At 39.3% G+C, this 24455-nt stretch overlaps 1 protein-coding gene across 11 annotated transcripts in view; it reads right to left on the reverse strand.

Moving 5' to 3' along the window:
• The window catches only part of plce1 (phospholipase C, epsilon 1), a 91247-nt gene that overhangs the window by 30900 nt on the left and 35892 nt on the right, over positions 1–24455 (reverse strand). For 9 of the 11 annotated variants that reach the window (XM_080873962.1, XM_080873963.1, XM_080873964.1 and 6 more), the window contains 2 exons: positions 11623–11816; positions 11090–11232 (listed from right to left, as the gene is read on the reverse strand). In XM_080873962.1, the coding sequence (XP_080730088.1) occupies positions 11090–11232; positions 11623–11816 (337 nt within the window). Of the gene's footprint in view, positions 1–5600; positions 5916–11089; positions 11233–11622; positions 11817–24455 lie in introns of those variants that run through there. The other 2 variants (XM_080873958.1, XM_080873959.1) reach the window with 2 other exon arrangements.

Raw genomic sequence — 24455 nt, forward strand, 5'->3', positions numbered from 1 at the left:
CTAATGGACAGTTCCTACAATGGCGCAGGAGCTACCAGGTAGACATTCTGTACATTGTTGGGATGGATGCCACATAAACAGAACTTTCTCACTGCAAGAGCTCAGTCAGGAAACACTCTTTGAGAAGTTTCACCTGTGTTCAGCTATAAAACAGTTATTTTAGTCATTGGGAAAACCTAACCTTCCCAAGCCTCCATACTCCTACAAGTGGAGACAAATATCTATAACATTCAGACAAAAGCAAGGAGATGTCACCAATATCTCTATGGTTAAGGATGTTGGGAGGAAGATGTTGGAGTGAAATGTCTGCCACAGAATCAGCTTCATGTGTTGAATTAATGGGAATTAGATTGCCGACAGTAAAACCTCGTGAAATCCAAGGAGACGTACTTGAAATAAAATGAACAGCAGGAGTTAGACAGACTCTCTGGTCATTGTCAACTGTCATACACAGAAACCTTCCAACCCCCTCCCACAGTCACACTGATACAACACCGCGGATGCATACAGAAGCAGACGCACACTTAAAGGTCGTCCTTGGTAACCCTTGAGATGTGCAACAGGTAGGCATGGCAACAGCAGCGGCTGCTCCACAGGAACAAAACTTGCTTATTTACACAGTTTGATTTGTGGATCCGGTCTCACAGCTTGTGTAATGAACTCACGGTGTGTGTGTGTGTGTGTGTGTGTGTGTGTGTGTGTGTGTGTGTGTGTGTGTGTGTGTGTGTGTGTGTGTGTGTGTGTGTGTATTTGTAGGATAAGAAGACGGACACACTAAGCATAGGAGACAAGGAGGAAGGAAGGGAAGCAGGAAGAAAGGATAAATAATTTAACCGATAAAATAAAAAGTAGGGAAGCAGGAAAATATCAGCTGAGGAGGAAAAAAAATACTTTGCATAAGAAATAAAACAGTACGATAGAGGAAACAGAGGGAAAAATTAACAAAGCAAATGAAAGAAGACAGATAGGAAGGAAGGAATCAGTAAAAATAGCTGGAAATTCTATAGTTTACATTGTAGAGCAAGTTGTAGCCATTTATCACAGTTAGAGAGACAGCAGAAACCACTAAATCCTTTAAATGTCCTACGGAGAGACAGAACTGCAAGTTACAGGTCTGAGCACATTTTTCAACGACACTTGTGCATTTAATGAATCACAATAGAAATAATTTGACAGGTGAAAAAGAGAAATGTGGCTTGAAGAGTCTGCTTACATAGATAGATTACGTAGAATAAATATTATCCCATTTTTAACATGCCATTTCACACAAATGCTGTGAAACAAAACCATTTTAACTTGCATAAAAAGATCAGAAACTGAAAAGGCTGAATCGAATAACATAAAGTCGATGCTCTTCTTGTTGCCTTGTACAGATGCGCTAAAATACAGATACTTGTATAAGCTCCATCAGAATGAACTAACTGTAAACATCAGTTCCATTAGGTGACTTTAAAACAGTTAATTTGTGTTAAATAATTAAAATGACAGTGATAGTTTTTCTCATATAGATGATCAATCTCCACAATTCTACCCCAGAAGTGTTATTGCAAGCAAGCCTTGTGAAGTGGAAATTGAGACACCTCCTCAAATTAGCTATATGAATTTCATGACCATGCAGTGTTCTCAATCATTCATTTATTCATCCCTTTAAACAAGACAACACACAGATGGACGAAGCTGTCAGCCAAGGGAGTGAAGGGAAAACAAAAAAGGTCTTAAGAGATTCTGCAGAAATAATGAAATGCAAATGTGCATTAAAATAAAAAGAAACATCCAAACCGTAAAGAGGTGACAATCTATGTTTTCTGTCAAAGTAAATGGTAACATTTAATTAGCTTGCTTCGGACACGCTATCTTTGAATTCTTCAGGCCAAGCTGCACACATACTGTACTATGTCAACAGTGACAAAAAAATAAACAACCGCACGGAGCACTTACTCAATGGAAGAAGGCTGTGGATTAGATTGGACTGAGGAAAATAGGGCGCTTACAAATTACACATCGTAATCGTTCGTTTGAGCAACACTGACGGGTAAAACTGAACATGCATCAAGAGATCGAAAGAGCACGAACACGGACTAAATGACCATGATGTCCCTGTGCATTTTATGCATGAGCTTCCTCATCTATAATGCATGCGGAATATAAATATGTGTGAGTGTGTGTGTTTGCATTCTAAATAAAGCTGTGGATCAAGTGCATGGTCTGAACATCCTTTTTATGGTTAAACCTCTGTTTTAACAAACAGCATGCCACTGAGAGCTGGGAAATGACAATGTTTAAAGTGCAGATTTTCCTTCTTGTGTTTATTTTCTCGATATATTCATTCTAGATTTGTCTTCTGTTTTAAGGTATCAGGTTTATCTGACTTGTTTTATTTACATTTTGATTTTGATTCACATTTCCGTACTGTGAAATAATTTTGTTCTTGTCTGTCCCATAACGTGAACAGCACCTCAATCAGCTGTGGCCCTTTTAAAACATGCTCTATAAATATTGGACTTGAGTTTGTTTTAGATAGATCAATAAGTCAGTTTTATTACACTTTTAAATTTAAAATGAACACTTTAAACTTTAGTTACTTTTGCCACATTATTGAATTATTTCAGTTGTGATCATCACTTCAGCAGTCTTATCAACCAGCACTGATTGATTACATGCAGTGAGCATATGCTTTGAGAGCTTCACCCTAATGCAAACTGAAGCAACGCGAGGAAACTTTTGTCCAAATGATCAATCAACATGAAACGAAACGGGAGAAGCATTTCTTGAGTGAATCACATTTATTTATACTAACCAAACAAGATGAACCTTGAACATGATTGTTGACTTGCCAGCCATGTGCATGCACACACACTGCATGTACTGTTCTCAGAAGTACGTTTAGAGCTGATGACAACGTCTCCGTGTGCCCTACATACTTGAGCAAGCAGGTGCAGCACAAACAGCTTCGGTCTAAGGTCTAAGGCGGTTTGTGTTGCACAAACGTGTCCTATAAATATATCACCAATATCTTGTGAAACATGCTATTTTTTAAGTACTGTGTTAAAGTCTTGAGTTGCCCCTCTTTTAAAAATAAATAAATAAATATCTTGCTTCTCAAGATCCAGACTTTGTTTGTTTGTTTTTAATGGTCTTGATTAATAATTCTCCTGACTGTCTGAAGGTCTTTTAAAGTTTTTGCGATTTTTACTACAGTACAGCACTTGCCCCTGATCATTTTTATAGAATTTTTTTTTGTTTATTTCTTATTGTTTGTTAAGCCAAAGTACTTAAAGAACCAACTTTAAGTAGTTTCCTTAAGCATTTGCACCATGAGGTTAAAACGTGTCATAGCTTAGCAAGGTCTGCAGTGTGTCCTTAAAAATATTTGCGGAAACTGGGAAAGCAGAGGACAAAAGAAGCAGCAGGCATGAGAAAAAACATACAAAAACAGCATCAACAGCAGCTGAACAGTATCTGAAAGTCATGTCCAAAGCCACATCAGAATGAAAGAGTGGCTGTCGAGAAGCCATTCTTAAGGAAGAGAACCTGGGAGAAAAGGTCAAAGTATGCCATATTATACAAGAACTGGACTAAAAATCACTTCCAACAGTCCTGATGGTGTAATGAATTCAAATATGAAATGTTTGTTCAAATAGCCAAACAGTAATTGTCAGTGAGTGTCTACAACCATCTGTAAAACATGGAGGAACAGCTACTGGTTCAATTTTGAAAATTGAAATATCAAATTAGAAAGGAAAAAGAAAAACAGTCCGATTTCGATCCACCATTCAATACTATGTAGAAAGCATCTGAATTGACTATAATCCCAAACAAAATGGCAATGCAATGAAAGCATATACGGATTCAGTAAAAACAAAAACACAAACACAGTGGAACATTATTAGTCATGGATTGGCCTCCCCAGAGTTCATACCTCAACATTATCGAAGCATTGTGGGATCATCTTGGCAGAGAACGGATCAAAAGGCAGCCAACATCCAAAGAAGAGCTTTGAATGTCCTTCAAGAATCCTGGAGAATTATTCCCGAAGACTACTTATAGAAATTAAACGAACTTTGCCTCAGAGAGTTCAGGCTGTGTTGAAGAATAAAGGTGCTCGTGCCAAATATTGACGTTCAAGCTCGTTAGAACTGTACAACTGTATTACCATGTTTGTTTGCACAAGTTTAAATAAACCGTTGGTCCAATTGCCCATCTCTTGGCAAAACATAAAGAAATGCAGAGTAGCTCTTTTCACTTTTTGCACAGTGCTCTATCTGCGAGAAATTTTAAACTCATGGTCTTTGGCTCAATTAATGGCTTACCAGACCTTCAGTCCATTGTATGACCCGAGATATTCCCCTGCGTTTGCATATACACATTCACACTAGAAAATCAACAAGCAGTAGTACACACCAGTAGAGCACAAACTAACACTTGCACAGCAGCAAACATAAACACTCAAGAATAAACAGTGCACGTACTTGGAATTCACAACTGCAGTAACATTCACAGACACGCAGCAGCAGCAGCAGCAGCAGCGAACACTGATCTGTCTGACTGCTGGCTTATCAGGGAGTATACCACTGGGTTCAGATATTAACTCGCTTACACACAAAGAACGAGCTGCAGATGTAAGTGTAACATTCAGTGAGGACTAGGAAAAAAACAAAAACAAAGGTAAAGTTCAAGCTAATCAAGCAAACAGTTCCATAAAGTTACACTGTCTTAACTGTTGCTGCTTATTAAAACTGTCATCCATATAGGAGGTAATTGAGTTACATTGTCATGTGAATACGGTCCATTTTTTTAAACACTGAGAAGCATCACAACTGAGAAAAACAAACCTCTGACTAAGTTATAAAGATATAAGAAGTGTTTACTTTAAGGATCAATTCAATGTGAAGTAACCCAGATTTCTGCAGCTTCTCATACGTCAAAACGCAAAATACTTTCTCAAAGACAGTCTTCAAACATCGTCAAATGTTTAAATAACAAAATGACTTTTTAAAAATTTGAAATCAGCGTTTTCTACTGCCCCCTGCCTCAATTTTGTTACAATAAGCAACAACAGTTGATCATCATCACACTTTAAATTTAAGTTTTAAGTCTTCTTATACAAGATTTGTGTTTAGTGACATACACATTCACTTTATCAGTAAAGAACTTAAAATGACATATATAAATGAAGACATCTCTTTGAACAGCTTTGAACCTCACACAATAAAACCACAAGACCGTTGCATTGCTGAAAGTGTATGTCTGCATTCTGCACCAATTAGAAAGCAAGAACAGAAGTAGTAATACCAGCCACAGAGTCTATGAGACTCTCCAGGTTTTAAAATGACTAATAATGAAACTTAAATAACTAAGTAACGTAATAAAGAAACACGTCCGTTGGTGACATGTTGTCAGCCACGATATAATACAATGAAGCATGAAAAGTCAGCGGTAAATCACCACGTTCTCTCTGTCAACAACTGAAAGAAGACGGAGGACACAAAGCACATGCAAAACTGCATTTTCACTGTGCTCCACTGAGTCACTGAAACCAGCAGAAAGCCACAATTTCATTTCTTAACTGTGTGAAGACACTGCTCTGCACTGAAACTCACATTTCCACTACTCACTGATCATCTTGAAGTCCATTCTGTGAGAGTGCTTCACGGTTGCTAGCTACAGCTGGCCACGCTGCCTCCCACACTGACAGCTCAGTGCCGGGCTGACCGAGGTACACTCGTCCACATTTGAGCCGCCAGTCCCGTCTCTCCTGCAGCTGCCTGTGTGCTCTCTCTCTCTCTCTCTCTCTCTCTCTCTCTCTCTCTCACTCTCTCTCTCACTTTCTCTCTCACCTACTCCATTTCTAACTTGACCTCTCTCTAACTAACGCTTTATCTTTCTCTTCCTCTCAACTTTCTTTCAGTCACTCAGCTTCACTGCGTGTCCTCATCACCAAAGCGGTCTTTCTTCGATGTCTCCTGACTACATGCACTTCTCTTTTCCTCTCACTCTCTCGCTTGCGCTCTCTCTTATTACACACAATCTCTGTTTCTCTGTGTCTCCCACCCCCTCTTCAACGACACTATACATAGTTCTCAGCCATGCGCTACAGTCAGACCCAGCATACTATCCCACTACTCTGTCATAAATCACACACATATATAGATCATTAAAAACTTTGGAAATCTACACAGCTGTGCTCCCTTTTATGTCCTTTACAACTTTATTACGTGAAATTACTTCACTTTTGTTGCATTAATCATCAGGTATAAAAGAAATAAATAGCCAATTTACCCCCAGTCCCAAAAACGAAGCAGTATTTTTAAGCTTTACTAGTGAAAAAACGTAATGACTGTGCGTGTATCATGTCACAATAGGAATGTCAATGTATATTTAGTTGAAATGGGCATACGAACAATACGTGTTTTTGTAATCCCTGAGAGTTTCCTTTTGATTCGCCACCACATCTGCTGTCAATGGGTCTTAAAAGCAACACAATGTACAATGACAACAGAGTGGAAGAAAGAAAATGAAAGAAATAAGGAGAAAGAAACACCAACATTGAGCTAGAAGGATGGCAGCCTGTAAACTAAAGCCACTTACTTCCTTCTGAGCAGTACAATGCAGGAAATGATCTCAAGAAAATCACTTTAAACAACCCCCACTTAGAGTTGACATAAATATGGCTAAATCCCACTGGTCTTCAGTTGAGGGGTTTTTTTTTAGTCTGGATGCTTTAAGAGGAAAAAGGCCCGCAGACGTAAACATTTAGTGCCAGGATTACACATACACTATTTGAAGAGTTACACCTCCTTCACAGTCCTGAAGGATCGCACATTTGAGGGCCCCGAAAAGCGCTATATAAATGCAATCCATCATTATTATTATTATTATTTAAGCAGAGAGTGTGTATATGTAAGGAATATATTTTGTTTTGACTCTACTTACACAACCTGCTAGCATTAAGAGGAGGAATAAATACATCAGTCTTCACCAGACTACTGATTTAACACAGCCATGCTAATGTGTAAACGTATTCAAATATTATATCTAAATCTAGAAGCTGCAAAAGACAAGTATATACTTGAAGCCCACTAATAAAGCAACACATAATAATAAAGGTTAATGACAGAACTTTTATCGCTGCAAACCCAAGCTGTGTGCATCAATCGAGCGTTAAATAATAAGATAATTTGGCACAAGCCTGTTTTCTGGAATTACAAATCTTGTGTTAGCCGGCTGACTCGCTAAGGCAACACTTCAGTCGAGCCCGTGGAGAAGCATTCTTAAACAATGCAGGAAAAAAAGAAAACGGGGCTAAAGTGAGGCTGGAGTTGTGTAAGCGAGTTATCTGCTGAATCAGGATGTGAGAATGAAACTGACTCATCTGCGAGCGCGGGTTTGGTGAAGAAAAGCACCTTGCAATTGGTAGCTCAGTGGTTTTCAAATACTCTTGTCAATTGTTGTTTTATTTTGTCATTTTTTAAAGCAATTGCACTCGCAACATGCAATCTATGCATGAATGCCTAATCAAAGTCAAAGCTCTTGTTCAATTATTAGCATTTTACACCTGCTTTTGAAGCGGAATGAGAAATTCTCATTAAATTTCTGCCTTTCTACCTCACTTAAATCTCTCCATAGACTCCAGAGTTGCACATCCTACATTTGTTGTAATCTGAAGCAGACCTAAAATGGTACACAAATAAAGTAACATTTTAGCTCGTAGTGCAGGTTAGCTCCAGAATGTTGTGAGATCCTTTGCAGAACACGCAAAGATTTAAAATATCTTTGCATGTTCTGTATGCAAATAAACAAACAAACAAACACAATGTATACAGAAGCACATAATCACATATGTGCATTTTCATATATCAAACATGAACAACGCTTGGCATCAGCTGATCCGGCGTCAAGCTTCACATGTTTCATAAAGACGAGCGCCATGAAAGATAACTGCAACCCTAACTACCAGCATTCTCCACAGTGCGGTGCGCGCTCTCCATTGGTCTGCATTCCTCTTTACCTGCATGTTAGCAGCATAAACCACCCTGTCCTTACCCTTTTGCTTCCAAATGCCAGTATTTGTGTTCATAGGTGTCACATGTTTCCCCTCACCACAACATGACTGTCACGCTGGCTCAAACACATGCCAACATGAGTTGCATTTATCATTTTCAAAATGGTTCTCCCACTCTGCCTCTAGAACCAAATGTTGATGCAACAGAAAAATATAACGCATTTATACAAATATATGTATGAGGAACGAGAAAAACCCTTTCATTTCTTTAGAGCGACAGGGCAGTAAAGAAGCCTTCCACAAACACACCACCTTTCAGAACTCATAGGAAAACTAAGAATAGACCAAGGCCAGTCCAGCAATAATCTTTGGGGTGGCTGTAGCTCAGGTGGCAGAGCAGGTCAGCCACTAATCAGAAGGTCGGTGGTTCGATCCCAGGCTGCCTCCTGGCTGCATGCCAAATATCAAGGTGGTGGTCAGAGGGCCCGGTGGCGCCAGTGTCCGGCAGCTTCGCCTCTGTCAGCTGCCCCAGGGCAGCTGTGGCTACAATGTAGCTTACCATCACGAATGGGTGAATGACTGAATGTAGTGTAAAGCGCTTTGGGGTCCTTAGGGACTGAGTAAAACAAATGCAGGCCATTTAGAGCGTTTGTAGCAGAGACGCAGAACAAGTTTCAAAATAAATAATCTGTATTGATCCTATCCAATCCTAAAATTGTCATGTGCATATAGTCTGAATACACTAGGAACAGCAAACTTCTCATAATCTCTGTCTTTATATCATCAAGTATGAGAGCCATACTCTAAATATAAATATATACAGTGGACACACAATGTGCACAAGAAATGAATTAAGGAAATAATCTGGTAATAAATCTGTAAATATGTCTGCATATGTACTATTTACTTTACTAGTTACTTTAACAGCTACATAACTTTGATTGTAAAGCTTTGAAAAAACATAAAGACCAGAATCAGGTTAGAGCACTGAAGAGAGGAACATTACCAAAAATGGTAAGAAAGCAATAACAACACCAACACTATCCAAGTTTGAAACTTAATGCAGAGCTTGCCCAAACTCGGGATAATAAAATGTCTTTTATGACATCAGATAATCACTTTAGCCTTCACGTCTTTAAACCTGTGCCCTGACAAAATGTCAGCTGGGGGAGTCAATGCCTTACCCAAGGCCAAATTTACAGTAATAAAGACCACTTCTGACTTTTCAATTCAGCACTCCTTACTTCTAGGCTCGTAAGTGCTTCAGAGCTTTTAAAAGAGGAAAACTACAGCATGTGTTTGTTACAGGGATATCATAGTCTCTGAACTAAAAATAAACTAAATATAAAATCATTCAAATTAGATTCAATAAATATATTACATCACAATAGCAACACATGCCTATTTAAAAGCACAATAACATGGCTATGGGTAACTAACTTTGTTGCTTGATAACAAATTCTACAAGTTTTGACGGGCGGGGTTCATGCTATGCATGAGCAAGACTTCTAAGCTGCTATGTGTGCGCGCGTGTCTGGCTCAATTCTGTTTCCTGTAACACCCATTAGAACAGAACAGTGTGTCACGTTAAAGATATGCACTGTGTAAGCGTGCGTCTGTGTGCGATTGTGTGTTGCCTCAAAAAAGCTGGCCTGACAAAAACAAATGCTTTATAATTATTAACACGACCGAGAGCAAATCAAAAAGAAAGAAACAGAAAAATGTGTTTGCATACTTGTGTGTGCATCTGAGTGTGTGTGTCTCCTTGATCCTGTCAGAGACAGCCTGTCCGCTGTCTCACTGCCAGTGGAAATTAATGACAGTATTGGCTTACATTTAAGTCATACGTAACATCTCTACAGAGAAGGTAGACAGACAGCTGAACAACGGACCGACAACCTGACTGGTTGGACAATGAAGTCATGTGGAGACTGAGGAAAAAGGGCAGTGAGAGTGAGAAAAAGAGGTGAAACGCAATATGCATGATAGAATTTAGCTAATTGTCTTATCTTCTCACAACTGACATTTTAATTTACTCCTCAAAGCATTTAAGTGGCAGAGCTTGATGATCCTCTGCTGCATAAAAAGCTGGAATGTAAGTCTATCATGCTGTGATTCCGAAGCTTTTCTGGGGAGCGGCGCAAGCATGTTTGAAGTGCATATCGCCTCTTTTCAGATAACCTGATGTGTGTGTAATGAGTGTTGTGTAGACTCTGTGATGTCTGGAAGTTTTTCCTTCCTTCTTAAACCACTTGAGCATGAGTGTATCTAAATTAGAGAATAGAAGGGAAAGGGGGAGACGGTGAGGGCTATGTGAATGGAGAGAACACAGCAAGGCAAATAAAAGAGAATGGAAAGAGGGAAAGGCCAACCACTGGGATCAGCTACAGACCCCAACATACCCAGATCACGCTGTGGATAAGGAATCATGTGGGAAAAGTGCAGAGAGGAGGAAAACGAGGGGAGCAATAGACCGCAGGGGAATAATGAGAATCCCAGAAGTTCCCGCTTCACTTGGGATCCAATTTGTGCACCTCTGTTTATTATCTTATGAGCAGAAATAAGAGCCAATTATCCTATAATGTTGAGACAGGTGTCAAATTAATGGAAATCTTAACAGAAAGTGTCTTAGTAAGGTGTTAGACCACCACATTCTGCCAGAACAGCTTCAGTGTGCACTGGAATAGATCCTCCAAGTCTCAGGAGTCTCTTCCAAAGGATGCTGCCTCATTCTGTGTTTTGATGATGGTGGACAGCGCTGTCAGTCCAAAATATTCCACAGTTCTTTGTTCGCATCGAGATGATGATTGCAAATAGGATAGCATTTAGGTCACTTCATACTTCTCAAACCTTTCTATGTCGTCTCATGTTCCGTGATGCGGGCATTATAGCAGAGAGCATGTTTCACTCAGAACAAGTAGAATAAGTGGGATCAAACCATGCCAGCAAAAATGTCCTCCACAGCATAATTTTTTTTTTTTCCTTATAATGTGTCATCTGTCTGTGTATTTAAGATACACATACTCTATATCACATTATGTTATTTTCCCAAGATTACGTGCATGCAAACAACAGCATGAAGCCTACCTTTCAAGACAGCGTGGCTGTTGGGGCACTGGGGTAATGGGTAAAGGAGTGCCGTGCGAGCACCAAGCACGAGTGTGGCCTCTAGCAGTGCTCCAGTTAGCAGGGAACCCAACTTCGTCTTCTGGCTACAAGACCGATAAAACCTAGAAATAAAGTTTGTTTGCAACTTTAATCTAAATATCTCATGATATATCCAGTCTGTAATTTCCAGAGCATTCAGATTACATAACTGAAGGTAAAATATGTAGCATTTTGGGGATGCATGCAGCTGACAAGCAGCACCACTGTCTGTTAGCAAAACTCTTACTAGTTAATGGTTTGACCAATTAAGAACTGGAAAGTAATGGGATATTCTCTACAGCACAAGATTTTGCCCCCAATTATGTTCATACGTCTTGCATGCAGTATAATTTCACACCTAAATTCTCTTCATTTTGTAAATTGTATCATTTTGTGGACTCAGTCATTTCCCTTAGGACAAATTTTGGTTTAAACAGGACATTTCAGACAAAAGAAAACATAAATATCCAAACCTGGAGGTGTAAGATGAATGACAGTGCTGAGTTTTAATGTAGGGCTTCAGATCAAGGCTGGCTGGGCTGCTGCTGACCAAGTCCACTGGCCAGAGAGACTCCCTGAGACAGACACATCCAGGGCACAACAACAGGAGCTTTTTGGCAGGATGAATCAGGTTGATCTCCTCTCTTTCCTCCACATAGTTGTTAACCTGTAAAGGAAGCCATTACCAAAATGGTTATTTGCAAAGAACTAAAAATGGAAACACCTGTTTGTAGGAAAGAGACCTTATACATGTCCATATAATCAATATACACAAGCAATTCTAAACAGGCTTGACTTTTTCACATACAGTGCTTACCAAATTTATTAGACCAACTGTCATTGAAAACAAAAACAAAAAAAACAAGCATTTTAGAAATCTGGCAAAAATTGTTGAAATCTAAAAATTAAAATATTATTTATTTGGCAAAAAAAAAAAAAAAATACATTTTATACCCAAATCATAACATTCAACTACTAAAACAATTTTTTATGTTCAGGGATCTGAGTAAATAACTATAATTTTAATCAACTATAATCAAACTCAAAAAATAATAATGTGCTTTAGTATATTTTTTCAGCTTTTTGTTAAACACTACATTTAAAAATGCATATGTAACAACATGAACTATAAGAAGTAACAGCACTGGTAATTAAGGGCAACAGTGGCATTAAACTTACATTTTTTTTTAAGCACTATACATACATTACGTTGGCTTTTATTTATATAAAAGTAACTTCCATTTAAAGGTTTTGTTTTCAGGAAGTTGAACATACATAATGAGTACTATATGATCATCTTTAACAACCTTGAATACCCTTGTACGCGCTAATAGAATACGCAAGATGAAACAAAAATGTATGTAATCCGGTGTAGTTGCAGTGTATTGTGTAACATTTGAATTAGAGGTCACTATCATGAGCTTCTTCGACATAGTCATTCTTAGAAGCAATTTCTCTTCAATGACAAGAAAAAAATCAAAGCTTCAAAAGAAATAATTAACTGAGAGAACTGCGATTGAGGCACAAAACAGATAGGAAGAAAGGGAGGAAAAAGACCTTGACAGAGTGAGACAGACAGATATGTGGTACATAGAAAAAGGCGAATAACAAGGAAGATGGAGAGGAGAAGGCTGGAGGCAGCTGTCAAGCTTTACTGGGTGAACATTTTGACCTTTATTTCATGCTCTTCTCAGAAAAAAATCCATCTGACTTAAAGGAAACAATTATCAAAAAAATATCGCTTGTTCCTTGTCCTTGTTTGAACCTGCACAGGGGCTCTGCTGGCACAGATTTCAGAGAAACGCTATTAAGAAAAAGATTTTGTGGCACTGTAAGCAGGCGTTCATGCTGAGGATGGATATCACAATGGGGCAAAAAAATCAATACTGGTTTTAGAGTGGGGAATGAACACAATACAAGTTTAATGAGGACATATTCCTCGAAGTGTATGATCATCAACTGCTTGATAAAAAAAGCAAAAGGAGCAAGATTGCAGAAAAGCTAACGTCTATACAAATACTAGACACTGACTGGCACTGGTGTGGCATAATATCCACATGCACAACCGTGCATATTATATCTCAGTGGGATTGGTTTCCTGCATGGGGTGTAGGCCTAGCTGTTGTCAGATCTGGACCATCCCCAGGGAAAGGAGACATATCAGCCTGCACGTTTAGAGAGTCAGAGTCAAGAGTGAGAAACACAAAGAAGAAGGGTTACACACAAACGCGCACACGCACGCGAGTGAGCATAATTACCAAAAGCCTAAACTTTAAACAACATGTTGGAAGGAAAAAATATAAAACTGACATTAAGCATATTTGGGCTAATCGCCTCTCCCAGTTCTTTCCCTCTTCTTATCTAACATTTCTCATAAAAGACCTTCCTTTACTGGCATCTAGAGACTGTGCATGTCCACCGAACAGACATTAAGTCTACTACTTTAAAAGGGTAGTTTTTCCACAATGAACGCCATGTTTGACCTGGGCCAAGCATAGCACTCGTGCCTTTAAATATTTATTCTGCATTTTAAAAGGGGTTGAATTTGAGTTAATTAGAGCTTGATTTTTTTTCTGTTTCCCATTAGTAATAAACATTCATGGGCAGAGAAGTTTCGCTGCTAGTAAACACTGCATGAATGCTCCAATACTGAGTATCAAAGCAACAGAAATGCCAGTGGACCAAGCAGCTGCAAATAACCCCAAAACAGAAGAAATAGAGACTACAGAATTACATCTATAAACTGTTTAGAGGTGCAACTGATTCAAGGAGTCAAAAAGAAAGTACATTATTTTGATAAGCAATTATCAAAGTGTTTTGTTTTTCTCCGATATGAGTATTTGATCTTTTTATTAGTCATAAAAAGCCTTAAATATGTTGTGGTTTTGAACGTTTCGTAAGCCATAACAAGACATTTGATTAAATCACCAAAGATGTGGCCTCATTTTCATGGATGGATTCAAGGATTTCCTTTTATTTTGTTGGATACTTTTTTCCTGGTATTCTCCTCTCCTGTAAAATATCTGGCAGTCCAAGACACTTTTGTAAAGCGACCAACTGTTTTAAGACTTTTAAATATAAGTCGCTGTAATAATGAATAACCCCCGTCTATAACAGCTTTTGAGAAAGACCAAAACAATGAATCCCAGACTAAACAATGGTCCATAAGTCTAGCAGCTCTTTTAGACACAAGAAAAAAGTCAAGGTAATCCATTATGTGGCGATCACATGGGGCAACATCAAGTCTGTTGTTCTCCTGTAACACTAACTCTTTCAAACATGTAACAAATGTTTTAGTAGCACAACAGACCTGAAAATTGGGAACTAACAAAGTAAGAAAAAGAGTGCGTACAAGCATGTACGTGTGCTAAAGTGAGCTCAACTCCAGAGGACACTGCAGGGAATCTGCTGCTGCTGCTTTTGATCGACACAAAGCAGCTGTCCTCACACACACACACACACACACACACACACACACACACACACACACACACACACACACACACACACACACACAAAGTCATTATCAAACTTCAGGCAAACACATGGGGAAAGAGGCTGAATTTCCAGTTAAAAGGAAACCCACCTCCTCCTTTTTTTTTTTTTAGGCTAAACTCCAAAACTACAGGTCACCATATATTCAACATACACAGGCACATTTTTCTTCATATTATAGAACACTGCTGAGTTTGTCATTCAGCCAGTTAGTTGCTACTAATATAGCATTGTATCTCATGTTACACTGTGCATGTGCAAGAAATTTTAATGACTTAAGCTCAGTTTAGGGGAACTGTGAATGCCAGAAGCGGCTGCACCCACTCAGCTCCCATGGACGTAACATATTATCAGTTTGGCTGATTGTCTTTAAAGTAACTGCCTACAGTTTGGTATATGATCTGTATTTTGGACCATTCTGGACAAATCTATCGTGCTTTAAGTGCTCAGCTAGAGTAAAACTGTGCTGCATAGGAAGTATATACTGGATTTATGCTGTATCCTTTAAGCTATACAATTTAAGTTGAGTTGTAAAATCTTACATGATGTTGTTTCTCCATTCCTGGACATTTGGAAAGCGTGGACTCAAAGTCATTTGTTGCTGCCACTTACTGTATGGTGTCAACCTACCTTCTATCAGTACTGCGACCAAGGTTAGCTCCTGACAGCTGACATTTCCTTCATACCTTTCTCTTAGATAGATGATTTCCTTTTCACCTTTGAGTTCAACCGGGGCAAAATGGCATCACCGATGTGACGGTGCAGTTGTTCTATGTTCCTATGAGCATGTTTGTTTGAGCCTTGCTGACATCCATACACCTTAAACCGAGGACAGGAATCAACTGTGTGGTGCTTATAATGGTTTCAACAGCTAATTGGGCATATTAAGAAAATAAAATTACACCTGACATATAAGCTATGAGTTCAATAAAACCTACAGAGCTGAGTTTCCTATTTAGTCCCATTAGCACCCTGCTGGGTAATTTCTCTGCCTGGCAACAGCCATTTTGGGAATGGATTAGCAAGGGGCACTGCAGGGCACCACACAGACTACTGAACTTCGAGCTGGAATGCACACAGTCAAAGACACACGTATGCAAACACATGCTAAAATGCAGACACCCAAACCCATTGTGACTCATGCCCGTGCCGTAATGTATATCATGCCAGAGGCATAAAGTCATGTATGAGCATGCTGGACACCAAAGACGCTCATGCAATCCCTTTGAAATCCAAACGATCCACATCTTGAACTCTTTACTTTGATCTCTCCGACCAATCTCACATGCACACTCACAATGACACCCCCTGACCTCCATCAACAGTGTCTTTCTAGCAGTGACACCAACGTGTGCGTCCACACTCCTCTGCAAATACTTCTGTTTATATATTATTCAAAGTTTAAGTACCGAGGCTCAACACTGCTCAGCTGCCAAATGCAAAATGCCACAGAAAAGACGGCGCGACTGTATATTCCACTTGCCTTTCCACCATTTCCATATATGCACACGCAAACACACTTGAATCTGGTAATGATATCATGCAATTAAACACAAGTGTACACATGGGATTAGGCAAACCACTGTAATAGTACCATGCCCCCCCCCCCAGATGCACTCTCCCACGAAGCTGACATTCAAGGAACAGAAATGCATCATTCTGTCTTAAATCTACTTTTAGAAGCATCCTGGAGGGTCTAGGTTAGTTGAGGTTACTGGTTGTATTTTCCAATACAATTAATGCTTTGCAGGAAGGAAGAAAAATGTAGGTGTGTGTTTACAATGACAGTTTCTTGCAAACACGACAGATTTCATGACTGATAGATGCATAAAAACAAGCTAATTAGTCCTTCAAGGTATTCAACCTGAAACCGGAATTTTCAGTTCATTCTATTATCTTATGCGGATTATATTTGCTTGATTAATAAATAATATCAAAATTAGAACCTACCCTTTTCTACATTAAAGATTAGCATGAATACATTGTATTTCTTCGCCTTCAAGAAGACCCTAACATATTTAAGGCTTCTCTTTCATTTCATATTAAAGCAACCCTGAGTTCTTAAACTGCTTAACAAAAAGTTCCCAAAGCATAAATTAGAAGCTATTTATTCTTTTCATCCAAGTAAAACTTTACTCAGAGTTTGTGCCTTGAAACACAAGGACCAAAGAGCACAACATACAAATAAATTATATAGTAGAGTATGAAGAAAAAGCACTGTAGCTGAAAACATTTTTTTTTTTCTTCGAACTGCCAAAAACTGACTTCTCCAAGCATAGAAATGAACTCTGTAATTCTCTGAATATCCACAACATCATTCTTGAAATACTACAAATTACTAGAAGTTTTACATGCAGCACAGCCTAATCTTTCAAAACTCAATCACATGATTTTGGACTGTGTGTTTGCTTTAATGCGGCGAAAGTGAAGCCGACGAAGCTGGAACACGTGAAAACCTGCCCACCCAACACGACGAGAACATTTAAATCAACTGGGCCTCGTCTATTTGAAAGCAAGGTGAGGGGCGAGTTATGGACAGCAGCTCTTCTATCTCAGCACAGGGACACTCTAACCCCACCCTCCCCAGGAAAAGTATAAACCAAATCAAAGGACATAAACCAAGCAAACCCAAACATGCCAAGAAGATGTCCCGCCACTCGGGCTGAACATGTGATAAGGTGCAAACGTGTTTCTTACTCTCCAATCACCGGTGCAGATTTATATGTATGCACATATCACGCCATCCTCTTTATCCCGGCAACCTCTAATCCTGGTTTGTATCACTAAGAAACTCTCCGAACTGTCCTGCTCTGTTCTAACCTTTCCTGCCATTACTGTCTCCAGAAGGTAATGTTTGCTTTCCTGCACCCTGAGCCTGGACAGTCTCACTACTGACTGAGCGCCGTGCTCATTTGCGTCTACGTTTATGTCTCATTTTTTAATGTATTTATAGTTACACTGCTATGCATTAAATGAAAAATGCAGGCTCTATAAAATGTTAATGTTCATTTGCGAAAATAACCAAACATTCAAGTGTGAACGACACACCTCTCTTGCAAATTGAAGTAACTGATTTTCAGCAGGTCTTCCTTCCTCAACACTTCAAGCACTGGTATACTTTCAAGCACTCTTACACATAAAGTGTGTTTATTTCAGTGACGTTCAAGGACACTGGGGATCATGCCCAACACCGTCGGATTTCCTGAAGTGGCATCTGTTTCTCAGTCTCGTCTTTTTTTCTTGCTCACGCTCCAGAGCCTCCCACTTCTTTCTTTCAAAGTTGAAGCCAGTTTTCAGCTTTAAACCAGGAAAGCAGGCATCATGCTACCAAAATCTTTATTTTGTCAACAGCATAATGCTGCAACAACTGAAAATGGGCCTCTATAGACATGCAATTAAAAATCATTAATAATTATGTTAACCATAAACATCCATTTGCAACATTTCTAAACAATTAAATGTGATTTTGTCTTTCAAAAACAATGCATCTAAGAGGGCCGCGGACTTGGAAGTGCTGTTGTTCATGTTTGTTTTATAAGTGTGTGCGCTCAGTTTGTAGTGGCTGAGTATACATGTAACACTGTATTTACTCTATGATCTGTGTATTTATACTTCTGAACAAACACACGTCCAGCCTTCAAGCTCATCTTTTGAAGAATAAGTGTTTAGACTGCAGAACCCTGATGTCTGAGTCCAAGTATCTGCTTTGAATAAGACAGTAGACTCCATACTTTGGTCTACATAAACACAGAATCTCTTGAGAAAGTCTCACTTATCAAAACATGTGAAGAAGAAATTAGAAATCAAGAGCAAGCGGACTGGTGCTAGGAATGCATTCACATAGTCAAGCACCTGGAACGCATTAGAGATGAACTCAGGAAAAAAAATGCCTACAACTTGCTGCACAGAATCAGAACTGAATATTCATGAACACAAAGCTTGCACTTGTTTTTTCATGCACTGTCTTGGCTTCTTGATTACAAAACGTCATCTCAGCGAGCGCTTCGGCCTTGTCAACCACATTAAAAAAGATGAAACTGGAGACAAGGGGAGTGTGCGGTACATCAGAAGCACATTGAGTGCTAGACTGGCAGCAGCATGCGCTCAGTTGACACATAAGATATAACTATAGGTCAGATGTTCAGTGGGAGGGTCATCGTGGGTTAGATTCATGCAATACTGTTCTGTCATTGTAATGTGGGTGTTGTAAGCATGTGGGTATTTGGGATCCCACAAAAAGGAAAATGATTTCAAGGGATTCCCAACTCCCACTGACATTCCCTTTGATTGTTACAGCAAAAACACAACTGTGATAGCAACAAAAATAAAAATATAGTCGCAAGAGGTATATATTAGAACTCCAAATACATTTAAATCTGTTTCATAACAGCCCATTATTCATGAAATACCACTAGTAATGCCACTTGCTGCTACTAGATCCCTTGTTGTGTAATCAGGTTTCAGCGTCCCGTACAGCGTCCGAAAGCCTGGTTGTACAAGGCAGAAGCATAAAAAGGTCAAAATAATAGGAAGCAAACAATTAGAAACGTCTGAGGGAGGTTTGTCAAAACAGGAAGCGAGGCTCAACAAAAAGCAGGAGAGGAATTAAGAAAATGACCAGGACAAGATTAAGTGGAAGAGGAGGTGAAAATGAAGGGGGCAAAAGAAATGAGGGGAAAGGATACAAAAAAAATAAGACAGTGGTGCAGGAAATACAAAAAGGGAGGTGAAAAAGAGAAAAACACAGGTTAGCACAACACAGGAAATGGAGAGGCACGGCCAACGGTGACTTGAATCATAATCCTCCTGTTGAATTTCACAAGGAGCAGTTTTACCAGAGATCCAAGAGTTGGGCCCACCTCCCAAGCACTGCCTCACACCTCTAACAAGCTTAGGGTATTATTGTGCGTGCGTCATGTTCAGAGTTGAGAGCAGTGGAAAACGCAGAGTGATGGGCAAAAACAAAAAAAACAAAAACTGTGGGCAAAGTACTTTAGTAGAAACTAAAACAAAATGAACTGAAATGCAGCAACTACAATAACATGCTGCACAGATTCTAAGTTTGTGCTTGCACTTGCTGGGCATCCTTTAAGGTCATGCAAGAACAAAAGAAGAAAAAGCAAAGGAAACAAGAGCCAAGAGAAATTGCAACATATAAATGTATGCACAGGAAGGGACTAAATAATCTAATTTTCAAAGAGTAATTGGTGAGTAAACAGGAAATAAAGTCCAACTATCATACTTGTAAGCTTGCATCAACCCCAACCAGTCAGGGAGATGGCTGCCCCTCCCTGAGCCTGGTTCTGCTAGAGGGCTCTCCTTTTAAAACTGAGTTTTTCTTTCCCACTGTTGCCAAGGGCTTGTTCAGAGGGGGTGGTTTGATTGTTGGGGTCTTCTCTGCAGTATTGTACCTTACATTGTGAAGCGTCCTAGATAAATAAAATTGAATTCAATTAAACTGAATTAAGACATCAGGTCAATGAGTCATTAGAAAGTAGTACCACGTTAATAACAAAATAATTATAGATGGAATAAGTAATCTTGCTTTTTAACTCTTAGTTATCAGGTAGTATCTATGATCCACTTCACATTAAGGTGAAGAATATTTTTTCATGTTAAATATAAGTTCACTGTTTTTACTTACAGTGTTGTGCACACAAATCAATACATGCAAGAGCAGAAAGACAGGACACAAAGTGTGCCACTAAGCAGCTGATAAGAGGGTCGATGGGTGCTCTTGCAACGATTAGCACTACAGCTAAAGATCCAGTCCACAACCAAAACACTAAATCAATGAAGCAAATATGTGGTCATGTAAGCAGTCTCTTTATGGTTAAAAAGTACAAAGTAAAGGTGCGAATCCTTGCTGATGAGGATGTTCCTATTGCCATCCTCACATGAAAGAGGTAGGACTTAAATTAGTAGGAAAAAAAAAAAGAACAGAGAAGTTTGAGGGCAAATGAGGAAGCATTACGGAAAAGACAGAGGAGAGAGGAAGAGAGAGAGGAAAAGAAGTGGGGTCATCATGATGGCCAAAACAATCTAAAACCCATTACCCAGAGCACCCAGTGGGACCCCTCTACACCACCACCCTCCCCCACTTACAGTTCTCATGATGTCATACTACAGCGAGCCACCACACTCGCTTAAATAACAGCGCACAGCCTTGGTCAGACAGCCAGAGATAAGCGTGATGGATGTTTTTCACTTTTGAAAGTATTAGGAATAAATAACTCCACCTACTACATGCAAAAGAAAGGTGTCTTTTTAGAGAGTTAGACGAAATACAATGGCTCAGTTATTACTCCTATATCACATTATTGTTAGGGTACACTGGACACCAATGTTGCTTTTCTTACCTTGACACTTTTAGCAAGCCATCAACTGACAGGTGAAATTAAAAAGCTCTTCCAAAGTTCGCTGCTTTCTTTTCTTCCACATTCAAGCGAACACAAACACAGCAGAGAAGTTCAAATGCATGTTGATAGCACCATGCCGAGACTCTCCCTGTGTTCAGTGTTGCATAAGACATTCTACTTAATGAACTACACCAAAGCCTGTTGCTGTAACACTAATCAGACAGCAAGATCTGAGAGCAGTCCCCTACAGCCACAAGACAGAATGAAAAGATGCTTAAAGCTGAAAGGGAGTTTTCCCCACTCTTTCTCTAAGTATGGCAAGAACTTGTAGTAAGCAGTTTACTTACTGTAGCACAGAATAAGCTGATCTATTGAAGAGAAAGGAAAAGCACAGAGCTCCAATCCCTCTTAGTGTGTGTGCACACTTACAGAAGTGAGAGAGGAGGGCTTGACCGGCAGAGAGCATGAGAGAAACGAAGGAAGAGAGGGAGTGTAAGAGATCTCTGAAAAACTAACAGAGAAGGGAAAGAAGGGCGCGAGAAAGAAAGTAGGGAAAGAAACGAGACGGCGACTCAGATCTCTCCCTAAACAGAGAGGGTACCCCCATATTAGGTTAAGAGGCAACAAGCCCATTACAACCCAGCAACAAGAGGGAAGATTTTATCAGGGAGCACACTATAAACACACAGAAACACAGGCAACGCTGGTATACAAGGTTTCAATCGATCCTTCTCTAGGAGCCTGTCCAATGTGTAAACAATGTCTGACCGAACTTAAACGGGGCCTCTGTGTTTTCATTCAAAACAATTACACAGAACCTGTAATTAATCACTGAAGCCCCTCTTTCCTCAAGAGACAAAAAAGACCCCATAAGTCACTTAACTGGATCAAAAATGAGAAACCAAAGGTGCTTAGTTACGTTTAGGAATACAAGAAGATAACGTGTGGTTCCTGAACAAGATCGGGAAATTGATCTGAGCCTATTGTGAACGTTAAAGGTATTATACTGTAAATAAACAGTCTTAAGAAGAGTAAAACACAATCCAATTAACTACAGTCTTCTATTATTATTTTACTTTTAAACTAATTCATGGGAGGTGGTAGACTGTGCAAAGCTACAACTGATTACTGTTTGACCGTCAGCCTAAGATGAAAAAAATATCGCGTTAACAAAGATGACACGCTAACAGAGGTTACACCGGATGTGTTGTTAATAGGGAATGTGTGGTGTTGCTTATTAAAAAGCTTGATTGACTACATTTTTTTTCCAGCAACATTAAATGATCCTTGAAAAGCCAACGGCAGTAAACCTGTTGTCACCTTTAGAGCTTTATAATGGCTAAACAATATTCATGTGCCATAGCTTGGCTATTCAGGTGACGCTATGGGACCAATGAACCAATAGAAGCTGAGGTACAGCCACTTGACGCTTGCTATTAGCCTTGCTCTGGCGAGTGTTTCTATGCCAACCTCTAATTAAGGGACCAGTATTACAGCTTTTCGATTGAAGCCAGCACACACGTGGTAGCCCACAGCTCTTGCAGTTTATTACAAACAAACTCTGTATCATTATTACGTGTGCAAACACAATCTCTGCTTACACGTCAGAGACGGTCAACAGATGAATAAATAAAAGAGGCGAGTTAATGGCAGCCAAGTTTAAAACATTAGCAGAAGAATTCTTTGATTATAGTTACGTGGATAAGCAGAGGCAAACAAAATGTGCGGTGTGGGGATGATCGATTCATTAAACACGCGGCGACCGAGTTACTTGTGTTTTGGAGAAACACAAGTGGCTTTTGTGAGAGAAAATATCTGTTATGCTGAAGTGTTATCATAACCAGTAATAACAACTTACAACAGAAAAGAGGGGAAAGAAAGAAAAAAGAACATGCTACCACATGTTAAGGTGTTTGAATTTGCTTAAAAACTACAGCCTGGGCTCTTTTGTGCCATAATCGAGGGAATCGGAGCGTACCCTCCGGTGTGGACACACATAATCGGAACAGTCACAGGTCTAACAGAATACAGTGTGTCCTATTGCGTGCGCCTAATCAAGTGGAAAAATGAATCTGCTTCATGCGCAGCTGACATCAAAGTGGTCTTCAGAACAAAGCAAACAGCTGGCCTGCCCTCGGTCTTTGCTTTGATCAATACGCAGTTAATGAGTCTAGTCTCCTAAGCCAGTAATGAGGGGTCAGATTCATGTATCATACAACATCTACTGCGTTAATTGCCTTTAGAAGACATGTTATTGGATCAATATTAATTAAGGCGATAATATACTGCAGTCTGTCATTGACAGACTGCAAATTTTTCAGCCACTGAGCAGAGACGCCAGCCATCCCCACACTGGAGTCCTTATTACAAAATATAGATTATATTAACACACAGTCTGAAAAGATAAATATTGAAAATGACAACGTACTGTTTATATAAAAAGCATGCTGCCATCTGGTGGATAAGCATGTAAACCATTACAAAAAACAACTGTCCAGAATAAAACAATAATTTATAACTTCCAGTATATGACTTCTAGTTGGGTACAATGAGTCTGTTTAACAGGTTATTCTGAGCTTTACAGAACGTGACAAACATCATTCATTCTGACATTTTGAAGGCAAGGCAGTAATTGGTAATAATGTAATAGCCTAATAATAGTTTCAATTCTTCTTCTATGGCAAGACTTTTGAAAAAGCAAAGAAAAAAAAAAGCTATTGATGTTTCCAAAACTGTGACATTGCTGACTTTTTTACCTGACCAACAGCCTTCATCTCAAAGTAAGTCTACTTAGAAAGGCACAGATTTACTAAAATGTGCAGATCCTTCTCTTACACGAGCACACTCGCAAACGCACAGACCCACGCGCCAAACGGAGATCAAAGAGCATCAGTAAGTTGAGATTGTATGCCAGGAATTTCTGATTTCTCATGAAACATTAATCAAGACTCAAGGTTCAGCAGCCCTAGATGCTCACATACCAAAAATATTCAGCAATCCAAATTCATCTGCACAATAAAACATTTTATCCTCCACTAGGTGGCACCAGAGGCCGATTTATACGGCTATGCTCTGTCCCAGTTCAACCAGCTCTCTCTCTCTCTTTATCACAGCAGTTGTCATCATTTTTTTTATATTAAAAAAAGAGGGGAGGGCATATGAGCAAAGCACTTTTATGCAATGCTTTTTCAATCCAGATCAAGGCTTAAGGACTACATGGCTACTGCTCATTACCTCTTAAGTTGTCGTCTATATTTTAAACAGCACTTGATGAACCTCATGCTGGCTGCCAGATTTGATTGTGTTTGTGTATGGGGGCTCCCAAAACTACTCAGATATGCCTTATCAGTTTAGTCAATGGTGTTCAATTTGAAATTACACCAAAAGAAACTTTATTTTGTTAAATCTCACTGCCTTTGGTGATGCATTTAAGTGCTGCTATGCAAAAGCAA

Source organism: Rhamphochromis sp. 'chilingali', assembly GCF_963969265.1.
Source record: "Rhamphochromis sp. 'chilingali' genome assembly, chromosome: 22".
In the NCBI taxonomy this organism is placed as follows: domain Eukaryota; kingdom Metazoa; phylum Chordata; class Actinopteri; order Cichliformes; family Cichlidae; genus Rhamphochromis; species Rhamphochromis sp. 'chilingali'.